General features: G+C 37.6%; 2 protein-coding genes and 2 pseudogenes across 2 annotated transcripts; 3 read left to right on the forward strand and 1 right to left on the reverse strand.

The window, feature by feature from the left end:
• The first annotated feature begins 1,468 nt into the window (after positions 1-1,468).
• On the forward strand, positions 1,469-2,509 carry LOC145232872 (uncharacterized; annotated as a pseudogene).
• Positions 2,510-2,742: 233 nt separating this feature from the next.
• LOC145234119 (general transcription factor II-I repeat domain-containing protein 2B-like) lies at positions 2,743-4,539 on the reverse strand. The gene has a single exon (XM_080098897.1). It carries the CDS (start codon positions 4,537-4,539, stop codon positions 2,743-2,745), a length of 1,797 nt encoding a protein of 598 aa, XP_079955023.1.
• Positions 4,540-11,990: 7,451 nt separating this feature from the next.
• LOC145234064 (uncharacterized) lies at positions 11,991-12,960 on the forward strand. The gene has a single exon (XM_080098839.1). It carries the CDS (start codon positions 12,183-12,185, stop codon positions 12,900-12,902), a length of 720 nt encoding a protein of 239 aa, XP_079954965.1. The 5' UTR covers positions 11,991-12,182; the 3' UTR covers positions 12,903-12,960.
• Positions 12,961-13,304: 344 nt separating this feature from the next.
• Positions 13,305-15,571, forward strand: LOC145234120 (uncharacterized; annotated as a pseudogene).
• Positions 15,572-15,982: the final 411 nt, after the last annotated feature.

A 15,982-nucleotide genomic window follows, 5' to 3' on the forward strand; every position in this document is an offset into this window, starting at 1 on the left:
CAATATATAATAAGCATAATTTCCGCCCTAATCACCTTTTTTTTCATTAAAAAATTTTTTTTTTGGAAACACTAATGTATATCTATGCTGGAACTGCAGCTCCAGTTTTCTGACGTTTCATGACGTTTTGCGGTTCTGCGCATGCGCACTTTGAAAAGCTACATGCTGGGCGAAATAGGAGCCAGGGTGCTGCGGCTCGCGCAGCTCCACCAATCACGTAGCGTGTGACCTGGGCACCCGGAAGTAGTTGTCTGTTCCGCGTTTATTATGTGCCAAAGCAAATCACGTGTACCATCAGGTTCGACAATGAGTACAGTACGACAGTTATTCTTTTTTAATCATTTTTACAGTTTTTGATTGAAAGGTTAATCATGGCTTTTCAAGATTCTAATTCGGTGACTGAAAGCATAGATATTATAAAGTATAGATTGGAAACACGTCAAATCGTTTCATACAGTCACGGTTGACTGCTTCTAATAGGTGGTTAATTTTTCAACGCGGTTATTTGTTGTAAGATAGTTTAAACACCATTGTTATCCAATGGCGCCGTCGTTTTGTGCCGTTCCGGGTTGTTCATCTTCTTATTCCAAAAACGCCTGTTCAGTATTTTCTATGATCAGAAGAGATTATAACGAAGCGATTCTACAAGCGGCCAGAAGGTATGTCAAGGCAGTCGGTACAATCGAGAAAGAATATGGCCATATCAGGTTCAATCACGCCTGCAAAGCGGGAGATATGTTACCAAAAAGCCTCCGCCTAGCTCCTCCAGACAAATCCAGATCGTCGTTTTTGATAGTTCGCAGGTGTGGCTGGGCACTGCTCAAAGACAGAATAACCAGCTCACATAAAAAAATCGGACAACTCAAACTACTCTGCAAAGACTTAAAACTACAACTCACGAAGGTTTTAACACAGCAATGTATGGATGTGTTGGAACAATATGCTACAAAACGTCAATGGTCGACCACAACCGGATGTTCCATAGTACATGAAAAGAAGCTCCAGGCGCTACAAAAAGATCGGCAGACAAAAACTACGAGGAAAGGTAAAAACTTCAGCAAACAAAGATGGGTCAACAACGTTTCTTCTAAGATTCTAACCAAAGCGGAACACAGTGTTTTGGAAAAAAAGGCCACGGTTTCGCAATTGCACCCAAGAAGGTTCCTGTCCTAGAAATGGTTGGCTCCGGAAGAGACCCGCGCCCTAAGTGATCTGCGAAAGGATGAATCGGTGACAATCTTGAAAGCGGACAAAGGAAATTGTACAGTGGTTATGGATAGGAAACAATATGAACACAAGGCACAAGCACTTTTGGACGACAGCTCGGTATACCTACGATTGACAAAAAATCCACTCAAGGGCATAGAACGGGAATTAAACAAGTTCATTTGGAAACTACGCACGGACAACTGTCTCACCGACCAAGAATACCGTCACCTCAGAAGCACAGAAGGACTTCTTCCAAAGTTTTACGGTTTGCCGAAGATTCATAAGGATAATATCCCTTTGCGACCTATTGTTTCTTTCGTAAACTCACCCACTTATAGTTTATCAAAATTTCTCGCCGCCATAATCTCGCCTATCGTTGGTCGTTCCGGTTACACAATTAAAAACTCTTTGGATTTTTTAGACACTATTTCGAATTTTAATATAAAACCAAGCGAATGCCAAGTTTCTTTTGATGTTGTCAGTTTGTTTACGTCCATACCTACCGATTTGGCACTTTCGATCACTCTGGACAAACTCAAACACGACACTACACTACACGAACGCACCGGGCTAGATCTTTCTCACATACAAACAGCTTTACAGATTTGCCTTAACGCAACAGTTTTTACTTACAGAGACACAATATACAAACAAATCTTTGGTACACCCATGGGCTCTCCTATTTCAGCTATTCTTGCTAATCTCACTATGGAACACATAGAGCAGAAGGCACTTGCAACTTTCCACACACCGCCACGTCTATGGCTTCGATACGTTGATTACACATACGTCATTATCGACAGAAACATGGTCCACACATTTCACACACACCTGAACACCATATCACCTACAATAGCTTTCACCATGGAAACCGAACAACACGATACCATTGCGTTTTTAGATGTGGCTGTTACCAGGCAGCCAGATCAAAAGCTCGTCACTGGCGTATACAAGAAGCCCACGAACACTGACCGCTACCTACACTACACGTCTCACCATCCACGGCACCAAAAACTTAGTCGCCAAAACGCTTTACAACAGAGCCACAACTCACATCAAGGATACGGTTCTTCACAAACACGAATGCAAAAATATTGCACGCGTGTTAAAGAATAACGGTTTCCCGCGTAACTTACACCACTTGACCCATAACACAACCACCGTACAAAACAGACAGTTTAAATCAGGGTTGTCCAAACTTTATGGGACGCGGGACGCATTCGGCAAGGAAATTAGATCGCGGGCCGCAGTTGACATTTTTCCTCTTATACACTGTCTCACCGTACCAGATGTAAAGTAAAACACGTACATGTGTAAATGAATCTTTATATTTATCATAAAAACATATTGGGGAATAGATTAAAGAAGCTAAGATGTGAATACTACGAATAAGAGAGTTTTGGAAATTTTGAGCAACGTCAGTAGACCAGGAAACCTTAAAAATAACTGACAAGTATGAATAAGAATAAACCATAAATTTATTCGTAAAAAATATTTAAGGAAGTACGTAAAACGGTACAGTTTACTTAAAATTCAGTGAGATGGGTGTGCCTGTATTTTGGAAGCCAGCTCCTTTGTGTCAATGTCAACTGAGGTTAAGGCTAAACAAAGGGAGGCTTCGAGAGATGTTTGTTTAAGTAGATTCCTCTCTTTGGATTTAATCGACTTCATTGCGGAAAATGCTGCTTCACAAAGGTAGGTACTGCCAAACATTGACAGCAAGTGCAATCCAGAACGGCGTAAATTAGGATAATGCTCTTCAGAAAGAAGAGGCCAAAATGGAGTGATTGGCAGTGTAGCTTTGCTTAATAAAAACTGGTCACTTTGCAAGTCACACAATTCAAGCTGCAAATCGTCATCGGCTTCTGATATAGTTATAGTCAGCGGAGCATTGAATACATTGAAGTTTTTCTCAAGGTGCCGGAAATCTTGAAATCGCTTGTTGAAGTCTTCAATCAGGGTATCAAGAGTTTCAACAAAGCAGCAGAAGTTATTGTCCTCTATTTCTTTAGAAATAACGTCACAACTTGGAAAGTGAATCAGAATGTTACTTTGCAGATTACTTTTGAAGAGACATAATTTTTTGCGGAAGCCATCTATGAAACCATACAGAGAAGCAATTGTTTGATTCCTACCCTGTAAACTTAAATTGAGCTTATTCAGATGCTGAGTAATATCCGTGAAAAATGCTAGACCTTTCAGAAAGTTGACGTCTTGCAATAAACCTTTAAACCCATCAGTGTCTGCATTCAGTTCTTCTAAAAAGTTTAGAATCTCATTACGCAGACTGAAGAACTGCTGCAAACATTTCCCAGCACTAAGCCAACGAACAGTAGAATGGAGTGAAACGTCAGAAAATTCTGTATCCAAATCTTTCAAGAAATCAACAAATAGACGATGTCTCAGCGCTTTATTACCGCCTCTAATGAAATTAATAATTTTCATTACATGCTGCATCACATCAGATAAACGTATACAGCGACTAGATAACGATTCTTGATGAATAATGCAATGAAGCATTGGGCAGTCGACTCCAGCATCTCTCAAGTACCCTATAACCCCTCTTTTAGCTCCAGTCATTGATTTGGCACCATCTGTAACGATGCAAGAGCATTTCTGAAATCCACCATACTTGCTCACTAAAGAATTCAGCGCTTCATAAATATCAGATCCTTTCGTAGTGGTAAAAAGTGGGAGTAAGCCGAGTAACTCCTCACTGACATTAAACTGTGAGTCAATACTTCTAATAAAGACAAGCAACTGGCTGACATCCCTTATATCTGTGCTTTCATCAAGAGCGAGAGAAAAATAAACACACTGCTGAATTTGATTCATGACCTTCTCCTGAACGAAATTGCTAAGCTCTTCAACACGTCTAGCAACAGTTTGATGCGAGAGTGGAATTTTTTCAAACCCACGAGCTGCATCGTTAAAGCCCATGGCCTTTCCCATAGCTATTGCACATCGCTTAATGAGATCACCGTCAGAGAATGCCTTTTTGGATTTAGCCATCAAAAGTGATACATCATAAGAAGCAATGGTTGTAGAAGACGAAGGCTTCACTAATTGAAACATGTGTTCTTGACGCTTATGCAGGTTTGATTTGAGATCATTGAGTAGGGCTCGCCGCGCCTCACCAGTGTATTTATCATAGCCAGTGACATGAAGAGTGCTGTAGTGTCGTTGTACATTGTACTCTTTCATAACAGATATCATTTCATTACAAATTAAACATAAAACTCGACCACTTTGTTCTTTCACCACGAATCTCAATTCCCAACTATCCTTGAATTTACGTTTTTCATCAGAGATTTTTCTTTTTTGAGCCATCGTAAAAAATGTGGCACTAAGTCTGAAAAGAAAGAATAAAACAGAATGTAATGGAGGATTAAGTAAAACTGAAATTATAAAGAATATTCTCAGCATAAAGCACACAGCCAATATTGCAGAAAACATTTTATTTACAAATGCCTGACGTTTCGAGATAAACTTTTCTCATTTTCAAAGGCTACATTGTACCGGTTAGGGTTAGGCTAAACTGTTGAAAACTAGCATAAGACGTACGAGGCAGAAATTTAAGTTACGTAATAAACAATAACAATGTCTCTTTACCATTGTATTCGTACTTGGTTGTTATGTCACTTATATGCGGATTTTTATAAATTTACCATTTTAAGGTTGTTTTTCTAGGGTCGGCTTATATGCGAGGATATACGGTAATTTTTAAAAGTTTTCTAGAAGAGGCGGCGGGCCGCATTGAAGGAGGTGGCGGGCCGCATTGAAGGAGGTCGCGGGCCGCATGTGGCCCGCGGGCCAGGCTTTGGACAACCCTGGTTTAAATCATTCACATGCTTACCGTATGTCCAGGGTGTATCGGAGCGCCTAAAACGTATCCTGAATGATGCTGGGGTAAAAGTGGCAATGAAACCTTTTAAAACTATTGGGCAGTTACTACCAAAACCAAAAGATGCCACTATACCACAACATCGTACAGGAGTTGTTTACCAGGTCCCTTGCCGTGATTGTGATATGGTATACATTGGTCAAACTAAGCGGAATCTAAATTCACGTCTCAAGGAACACAAAGTGGCAGTCAGAAACATGGATGTTAACAAGTCCGCCTTAAGGCCGGTTTACACCAAGCGCGTGCGAAGCGAGCAACGCGAAATTTCTTTCTCTGTTTAATTAACGCGTGGGGAAGTCCCATTTCGCGCTTCTCTCGTTTGCGCGCTTCGCGTCTGGGTTGCTCCGTGAGCAACAGAAACGGCGCTTCGCGCGAGAATTTTGCCCAGAATATGTAGGAATGATCAGTCTTGGTCATTTATGTCGGTTACTTTGTTGTCATATGGAGGTTTAGGCGCTGCAACTTTATTACACAATGTAAATTGATGCAAATTGTAAAAATATACCACTCATAAAAGTGCTGGACAGTTATAAATCGCGCTGTAATATCAAAAAGAACATGATCAATATACTATTTTCAAATGGTGATAGAATAGGTGAAGTGGTATCAGAATTAATATGTCTGGAACCAAGTTTTCCAATGTACAGACCCACCAGGTATAGATTAAATAGGAAATAACATAGTTTTTGGAAACTGAAACTGGTTAACTTTGTTGTATTTTATCCCCCCAAAATGGTACATGTTTAAGTTTTAGAGTGCAAACAATCAAGATAAAAAAGACAGATAAATACTTTGTAGAACAATTTCTTAAATTAGCTGCACAGAGTAGAGTAGTTTTGCATTACATAAACAACGACTTTGGTTTAGGAGCTATTTTACTATTATCAGTTGCAAAACCACATCTTTGATGGTCATAGGCTTTGTATTGTGCACTATTGTTCGATTAACCCTTCCTGGTGTAAACCTCGATTTTCGCGTCATTCGCGTGAGGAAAAAAAGAACCGTTCGCGTTCGCGCTTGTTGTAAACCGGGCTTTATGCGAACACGTTTTTGTATGTGATCACCGCATAAATTGGAACGATGCCCAAGTTTTGAAACAGGAACCTAATTGGTCGAAAAGATTGGTCTTTGAAAGTTGCCTCATAAATTCTAATTCAAATGTTTTAAACCGTAACGACGGCAAAAACCTCAGCCCAGTTTTCCGCGACATTTTGCGTCCGACTTCCTCTTCAAATATCGCACATTAGTTACGCACTGTCACAATATAGCACACTCAACCCATCACGATAAGCCTTTGTTCTCTTATAATTACTTTACGTTATATCCCGCTGCGCTTGTGCATTTTCGCCTGTTATGCTTGCACTATATCGTTCATTGCTCTGATGAAGCCCTACCATTCTGGTGGGCGAAACGTTAGCGAAATACAAGTTCTTAAAAACAACAATTAGTATTTTGTTCAGCATTACACCAGTTGAACGACAAATTTGTTTAAATAAAGTAAAAGTCAATGTAACAATTGCAAGATTCAATTTAAAGAACAACATAGATTGCAGAAACAAAGAGAAACCTACAGAAGACAAACAGCAAATAAAGAAGTGCAAATAATTACAGCAAAAGCAAGAAAATGTAGGCTTCTAGCATCTGCAAAAAAGTTTAAAAGAGCAAAGCTGAGCAATTAAAGCTGCAGTGTAGACACAAAAATGCAAGACGTTTTCATCCTGAAATTATTCGGTAAATACTCCTGTTGTTTATCACGTGTTTGTTGCAAAGTTATAACAGTTATGTGATAGATTTGCCCTTAATCTTGCAACAAAAAGCCCATCTTGTTACGATCAGTTGAGGCAAAGTGGTGTTGTTTTACCATCCAAAAGAACATTAATTGATTACAGGTTGATTCATATACATGTTTTAGTGTACAAACATAAATGTTTTATTACCCTTTAACTGTTTTTAAAGAAATGCTAGGAAACCTGAAGCAGGTTGGACAAGAACAACATTGGAATTTATTCAGAATTATTCTGCAACATGCTCCGAGCAAGAAAAGTTTATCTTTTTAACTTTAGATGAGATGAAAAGTAAAAAGAACCTATTGCAACAGTAACCTTTATAAGTTTGATCCCTAATGTATCTGTTTTTGTTGTAGTTCGACAGAACCTGGTGTATGATTCATCTAATGGACAAATTTTAGGTTTTACCAACTTTGGCAACAGATTAAACTTCAAAAAGGGTGAAATGGCAACACATGCGCTTGTAATTTATGGAAAGTCTTTTTGTGGAACACCAGGTCTTAAGTATCCACTAGCTTATTTTGCTACATCGTCAGTTGATGGTTCTTTGCTGGCCTCAATTGTTTGGGAATCTATTGGTTTATTGGAGTGTAATGGTTTGCATGTGAGGTTTATTTGTCGTTTAGTGATAATAATGCAAAATAATAACTGCCAATCTTTGACTTAGGTTCTTGCTGTGGTAGCTGACAGTTTGTCTGCAAATCGCACAATGTTTGCAAATATGTGTCAAGGAAAACTTTCACATGAAACAGAAAATGTGTTTGCACCTGGCAGAAAGTTGTACTTAATTCCAGATCCACCTCACTTACTTAAGACAACGAGAAACTGTATTTTTTCAAGCAAAAATAGTGGAAGTGGCAAAAGGCTGATTTACTGCAATGGAAAACAAATTGTTTGGGACCACTTTCAATACATCCAAGCTAAAAATGGTTTGTTATTAACCAACTGTTGATAATACATTGCAACCTAATTCTGTTTCAGATGAATTCTACTTTACAAAACTTAAAAACTCTCACATAAATTTAAATCCCTACACAAAAATGAACGTAAAATTTGATGCACAAACTTTGTCTCAACGGGTTGGAATATCAATGCAAAGCGATGAGTGTGAGCAAAAAAAAAGCGAAATGGTGGAAACCGCAAAGTTTGTTTTATTAATGGACAAGTGGTTTGATTGTATGAACACCAAAATGAGGAAGGGAAAAACTGATACTAAAGTTTACAGGTATATTGGCTTACTTTTGTTTCTCTCTCAGTTTTACAAAAAGTCCTATTTAAAGGAGTACTAATGATGAGAGACTCCATTGGTTGGAAACTACATTTGTTTCCTATTTGTGCCAATGGAGAGAAGACAATGTCAAAAAGTTTGAGGAATCTGCTGCTGAGAAGTCTTTTCTATCAAACCAGACATATGTTGGTCTGTGTATGGCTTCAAAGGGAATTGTGTGTCTTGTTAGATATTTGCTTGCTAATGGTTTGAATTTTGTTGCAAGCAACCGAATTTCACAAGATGTTTTGGAGGCATATTTTAGCCATCAACGATCAATTGGCCGACGATGTGATAACCCTGACATTAAAGAGTTTGGATACAGAAATAACATAATCATTACCAAGTGTAACTTAAAATATAACAGTGGCAACATCAGCAAACGCAGAAAATGTTGTAAATTATAAATATGTCACAATATTATGTGGTGTTGACACATCATGGAACTTGTTTTTTTACTAAAGAAGTGTAACTGTTGTGCCTGAAATATAGGTACCTTTCTAACTGTAAGGTATTGTGGCCAGAAACATCAAAATTCCGACAGGAAACATGTAACTTATTTATTGGTTTAGTATTGTCAATAAAAAAGTGAAAATATCACAACATGCATACATCATTTTTTTGTGTTAAGCGATTTTCTAAGGCACTTGCTGGAACCATTTAAAAGCAAGCCTTCTTTCAGTTTGGCTGTAAATCGATGTCCTCGGATTTTTATGTAGTAAGTAATTATTTTTCGAACAATGTTAAGGCACATGTCAAATTTCTTAGGGTCACAACATATACACTGCACAGAGTTTTTTACAACAGTAGAGTTCATGCACTCTTCAATGAGTTTTAAATCTATGCCATAATTTGTACGCCAAGTTCTAAATTTCTTTTCACAAAATAATATTATTTTTTTGATTGGCTCTGTTACTGATAACAAAAATTTTCCATCAGGTATTACACAACACGAGTTAATCACATTAATTTCTTCTTTACATGACGTTTTCGACTTTAACTTGAACAAAATGTATCCAGCAATATGGGCAGCCATATCAATATCATTCTTGGTTGGTTCCTCTATAGATGTACACGATTCTTCTCCTTTTTCCAGCTCTTTGTGTACCAAACGTATTGCATCAAAACATTTAAGGATTTCACCAGTGGACAAATTGCATCTGCTGCCAAGGTCAACAGCATTGCAGGAAAATCGCTTCATTAACTGGTTGCCATCAGGTTTTCTGCAGTAATCTAAATTTAAAAACTAGACTTAATCTACAATTTCTGCATCGTAGTACATGAAGAACAATGTCCAATCTGTACTTGTAGTTTTAGTAAAAATAACGTTGTACCTGAAAATATTTCAGCTATTATTTCAGCCAATGCATCTTCCGATGGTTTTGACCTTTCCTTTACCAAATGTACCTGTACCGCCATTTCACATCCTCGGTTGATAATTTCGACAGCCGATTCCAAAGGAAGAGTCAAGACCTACAATTTACAGAAAGCAGACATTAAACTATTGTTATTAAAACGCTTTCTTTTTTCCAAGCACTAACTTCGTCTAGGTCACTCTCAACTTCGTCACCAAACATTATTTCACAGCAAAACTCCATTTTGTTGTATGCTTCAAACTTCACCCTATTAGAACCAATGATGCGTGAAGCGCAAGAAAAGTGTTTCTTTGTTTGTTCTATATATTTGCCTTTTTTGCGCGCGTTTGTTTCTCATCTATGTTTTATAGTATCTATGCTGAAAGTGAGCTTCAGCAACTTAAGATTTCGCAGAAGAAAAAAGGGCGTCCAACGCCTAATATTCAACTTTGTCAGCCAGGAATGAGCCACAACAAGAAATATATACGCAGTTTTAATTCTGAATGGTATCAAAAGAAAAATTGGCTTTGTGGTTGTGAAGTTAAAAATGTACTGTTCTGTTTTCCATGTTTGCTGTTTGGAGGTGATGAAAAATGCTGGACAAAAGATGGTTTTACAAATGTAGCCAAAATAGGTGAGAAAGCAGAAAAACATGAGAAGTCAAAGAAGCATGTGGACAACGATGTTTCACTTTCACTTTTGGGAACTGTAAATATTAAGGAAAAACTTAGTGAGGCGTATATAGACTTTCAATTATTGAACACAACAAAAAAGTGGAAAAAAATCGTAAAATTTTGTCCAAAATAATAGACTGCATTTTGTTCTGTGGAAACTTTGAAACTCCCTTATGTGGACATGATGAAAAAGATGAGTATTGATATAATGGACATGTACTGTTTGTCTAAACAGTAGCTGCTAAATTGCTTCACAGGAAGTGTTTCTTAAGAATGAACATTCTACAGACAAGATAGTATAGTGACCACCAAGCACATCCTATTGTTGACAAAGAAAAGCTAGTTACTGAAATGAAAATGTTTCTGTAGATCTGATGTTCATGATTACTTTGAAAATAATCTAGATGATGTTTTGACAAGTGAAATTACTAGGATGAAAAATCCTTTTTGCTGTTTTCATGAGTCCTTCAAAGGCAAAACAGTTTGGATGCAAACCTTTGTTAGGAACACCATTATTTCCAAAAGACTTGCACTTGCAGTGCTAGTACTACTAAATAGAAAAACAGTTTCTCAGTTGTCATTTGGAATCAAGGAAGAAGCTATCAATTATCATGCCCAAACTATAACTTTATGATTCATTTTGGTTGTAAAAAGGAAGCACAAGGTTTAATAATATGGTTTAAATTTAATTGAGAGTGTTGTAAATTTTAAAGCTTGAAGGCGTTTTGCACTTAAAAAAAGCAATCATAAGCTATTTGCCAGCAAATAAAGCAGCAATTATAGCAGTTAAAAATCTGAAAGACAAATAATAGTCTGTACACAAAAATTCCAAAAAAAGATGTTAAAATAAACAAGTTCTGACACAAATGTAAAGTGGTTGTTAAATTTGTCAGTTATGATACCAATAAACAGCTGTATGGCTAGTTTTTTGTGTGACAATTATAATCTGTGAAGTGTCATATAATATGTTGAAAACGCTGACTGTGACCATAAGTTTACTTAAATGAAACATGGCCATTTTTTTAAATGTTGTCGAACTGAAATACTTCGACCTTTTTCGAATCATTACTTTTTTTCTATATTCTTGTTGTGTTTTACCGTATTTACAACCGCTTAGTTTCGAGTCTGTGTCACGTGTGTTTTTGTTCCACATTATTACTGCATGTTATGGTGTTTAGCCGTCGCTGTGCAAGTAAACAAAATACACAAATGATACCGTCTGGTGTTTACACTCGTGTACGTTATTGCGTAACAAAAATTACGTCACAATGGAGTTTCTAATTAAGATTTGTATTACTTGTTTTTCTACACAAAACAATGGCTAGAAAACTATAAATGTAGGTTTTCTATATATTGCCAACTTATATATGTTCAATAAAGGCTAAAATTTTGAGCAGCACCCCCACAAATTTTAGGCACGAGCCGCCACTGGTATTGATGTAAAAAATTGGTTAAATTTTATGGAAGACCTAAATTTACAAGATAGCTTTCGATACTTTTACCCAAATAAAAAACATTTTACATACATAAAACCAAACACTGCATCGCGAATTGACCGCATCTATCTAGGAATCGATCTCTTAAATCAATGGGGTAGTTAATTAAAATATTACGTGACCACACGATGTCGCCACGCAACAGTTATAGTTACCGGCGGATTCGTATAGCAGCACAGCTGTTGTCTGATGAAATCAAACGTTTAAAATAAAACTTGAAGAAATTAATCATATTGGCGATAATGCCACAATACTGTTGTGTACCAAACTGCCTGGAAAATAAAGGTGGCCATGTGGCGACAACTGGGTGTTTTCCCCAACTGCGTTAACCAGTCATGCGTAACCGAACCGCACAATACGTCACGTGCCTTTTTCTATTTGCAACGTGTTTTGTCTCGCCCTTTCTGTCTTGTGTCATTCGATATTTGAACTCGCGCAAATAAACAGCGCTACAGTGGTGACCCCGTAACCTGAGAACGAATTTCTCAGGATGGAAGAGCATGCAGTGTCTTTAAAGTTGCCGACATTTTGGACCGCGCAACCGCGTGTTTGGTTTAATCAAGCAGAAGCACAGTTTGCTTTGCGGAAGATAATTGACGATAAAACAAAGTTTTATTATGTGGTTTCTGCATTGGATCAAAACGCAGCACAACGTCTAATTGATTTGTTGGAACATCCGCCTGCAGAAGAAAAATATGAAGCGCTTAAGCAGCAACTGTTGGACACATATTCTCTTTCAAAGCAAGAGAGAGCCGCTCGTCTTTTAAATTTGCCTGATTTAGGAGACCGAAAACCTTCAGCCCTAATGGATGAAATGCTGGCTTTATTAGGCGATCACAAGCCGTGTTTCCTTTTTGAGCATCTATTTTTACAACAAATGCCAGAAGACATCAGAATTATTTTGGCAAAAGAGAACATCGACGACCTTCGAAGTTTCGCCAAGAGAGCAGATGTTTTATGGCAAGCAAGGCGCGACCCAAATTTTATTGTTTCAAAAGTGCAGAGTCAAAGCAACAAGTCTGCTTTTGATCCGCGTGGAGACGGCCTTTGTTTTTTTCATCAGCGCTTTGGGCCCAAGGCACGTCGTTGCCGCCGACCATGTATTTGTCAGGGAAACGAGCCAGCCGGCCGCCCAGATTGGCTGCGACGGCCGGCAGGCAAAACCGACTCTTTTTCGTGTCAGACTGCAACACAGGAGCCAACTTCTTAATCGACAGTGGTGCTGAAGTAAGTGTGCTACCTGCAACTGGACGGGATCGTCGCTCAAACAGACCTGGTGTTTCACTTAAAGCAGCCAATGGAACTGTTATACGTACGTACGGCTTCAAAGTTTTAACTTTGCATCTTTCCATTGGTAGATTTGCTTGGAAATTTGTAATAGCCGATGTATCTCGGCCCCTGCTGGGCATCGATTTTTTGCATGCAAATGGGTTGCTTGTGGACTTCAAGCGCCATCGACTGTGGCATGCGAATTCTAAATTTCCACTTAATAGTCAACTGTTTGAGAAATGGAGGGTGGCTATCAAGCGTTGTGACCCTTCAACTAAAAAGTTGTGGAAACCGAATATTGACTACGACGTTGTGTGCAGAGATCATTTTTTGCCACAAGATTATGTTAGCATTAGTTGTGGTCCAACAAAAAAAGTAAAAAGATTCCGGCTTAAATCAGATGCTGTCCCTTCAGTGTTTAGCTTTTCTAAGCAAACCAGCAAAAAAGTGTTAAGGCCAGTCCGTGTAAGAAGATCAGTAAGTGAGGTGACATTTGAAGATGTAGCACATGAAGTGGAAATTGATTGTGACAGTAACAGTGAAGTTGAGTTTGATAAGTTTCCGAAACCACAAAGTGATGCAGAGGTCCAGTGTACATTGATACAGAACACCACACCATTTTCCCTTGCACTGTACAAAGAGAACCCAGAGGCAATACAATATTTTCACCGGGTTTGATTACAATCATTTTAGATTCTTTTTTGATATTTTAGGAGAGGGTAAATTTTACCTCAATTATCGATGTGAAGCAATAAGTTTGGAAGATCAATTGTTTTTGACCTTGATGAAGCTTAGGCAAGGAAAGGACCACAAAGAACTCGGTTTTTTGTTTGGAATTTCGATAGCTACAGTTTCTAAAATTTTTTGCACAATGATAAATTTTTTATTCTATCAGTTAAAAGAAATTAATACATGGCCAGCACGAGAAGTTGTTAACCAATCAATGCCTGGTACATTTAAACAGCAGTTTCCCACTACCAGAGATATCTTAGATGCCACAGAAATTGAAATTGAAAAACCAACAAATGTGGAAGCTCAAAATGCCACATTCTCAACTTATAAAAATAAAAATACTGTAAAGATTCTAGTTGGAATTTCACCTAAAGGCCTTGTGACTTTTTTGAGTAACTGTTATGGAGGATGTGCAAGTGATAGGCAAATTATAGAAGATTCTGTGCTATACAAAAATGCCTCTGAGTTTTTTCAACCCAAAGACAGCATTATGGCAGATAGAGGAATCAGAGTACAAGATCTGTTTGCTTCATTTGATGTATATGTTAACACCCCTACAATGCTTAAAGGAAAAAGCCAGCTTGAAAAATTTTCAGTAGTAAAGGACAGGCGCATTGCATCAGAAAGGATCCATGTTGAGAGGGTCATAGGACTCGCTAAAACATACAAGATTTTGAAGCAATCTATGCCGCATCTGTTACGCTGTCAAATAAAATTATTTTTGTTTGTTTTATGTTAACAAATTTTAGGCAATGTATTGTTGGAGATGAGTGTTAATTTTATTTGCGTCAGTAAGGTTTTTGGCAGTTTTTTCCAGGACATTTTTTATTTGTGTCAGTTAGGTTTTTGGCAGTTTTGTCCAGGATGTTTTTATTTGTGTCAGTTTTATCCGGATATTTTTTATTTGTGTCAGTAGGTTTTTGGCAGTTTTGTCCAGGATATTTATTATTTGTTTCAGTTAGGTTTTGGCAGTTTTGTGTTTTGTTTGTGGGTTGTCTGAAGAACTATCTTGCTGTTGCATTAAAAATCCATGATTTTCTTTTATTTAGGTGTGTATATTTTTGACAGCAATTATGATTACCAACAAACTTGGACTCCGTGTGAATACAATTCTACGGTTGGTTTCTTATATCATTTTATTGAATGGCAACAAAACAATAAAGGAGGGTAAAAAAAGATTTTAAACATAAATTAAGAACGAAAAAAACACATCACAAAACACCAAATAATTACCTAAACCAATGACCCATTTGCCATTTTTTCGGCTACATATGGTCGCCACACTTTGACATAGAAATTTTGCAATTTGGGCAACATAATATCAGTAAAAAAATGCTGATCAAAGGTAATTTTTTGCACAAACATATCTTTTAATGTGTACACCACAAAGTAGCAGTACTGCTTCTTTGCAATGCCCATCTGTCCTTGAATCTGAAAGTAGTATTTATGATTTTTTTTTAATTCAAGGCTACCGCTCAGAAATTCCAGATATGGGAAGTTAGCACCGGCAGTAATAATTTCATTTCTTCCACTATATGGACACTTAATTTCAACTAAACCAGTTTCCTCTGCCTTTGCATCTGGTGTTGCATCAAGATATGGCTGTTGGTTGGCAATAAACAGACCTGCTGGACTCACATGGATATTTTTTGTTTTACTGAACAAAGTAAGTGCCTTTTTTTCATACATTTTGCCATGACATATTGCTTCTGTGGACATGTGTTGGCGTACAAACATAGAGTCACATAGTTTTGGATATTTCTTCTTTCTGTTGCCAAAATAATATCCCCAAATTTTGATGCTGTTATTCGGAATTTTCTTTGGTTAAACCATTCATTGCACTCACTTTGTTCAGTTGTTTTGCATTGTATTTTTTTAATTTTAATATCATGCAATGAATCTACAGTTGAAGATGAATAACAAGCAATGAATCTACAGTTGAAGATGATAGTTGAATGCGCTTTTTTGTGACAGTGTTGCCACAAACACTAAAGGCTATTTCACTAGATGCACTTGAGGCTGGCACACTAAGTACTCCAACTGCTAGTCTGCTTAATTTGGGAAATTTCCTCAATATGTTTTTACAAGTCCAAAACTGGATAAGAGTCAACTGCCCTTTTTCATAAAATTCATTAGTAAATGCATCCTCAAATGTAGCTTTGGAGTATGCTTTAATTTCGGTGTAACTCATCATCAATGATAAAAACCTTCTTAATTTTGCTTGGTGGTGGAGCATAAGAATGTTCCAGTGAAGTACCACTGGGTGCAGATGTACTGCTGTTACGAGTA

This window comes from Phallusia mammillata, chromosome 6 (assembly GCF_965637545.1).
Source record: "Phallusia mammillata chromosome 6, kaPhaMamm4.hap1.1, whole genome shotgun sequence".
In the NCBI taxonomy this organism is placed as follows: domain Eukaryota; kingdom Metazoa; phylum Chordata; class Ascidiacea; order Phlebobranchia; family Ascidiidae; genus Phallusia; species Phallusia mammillata.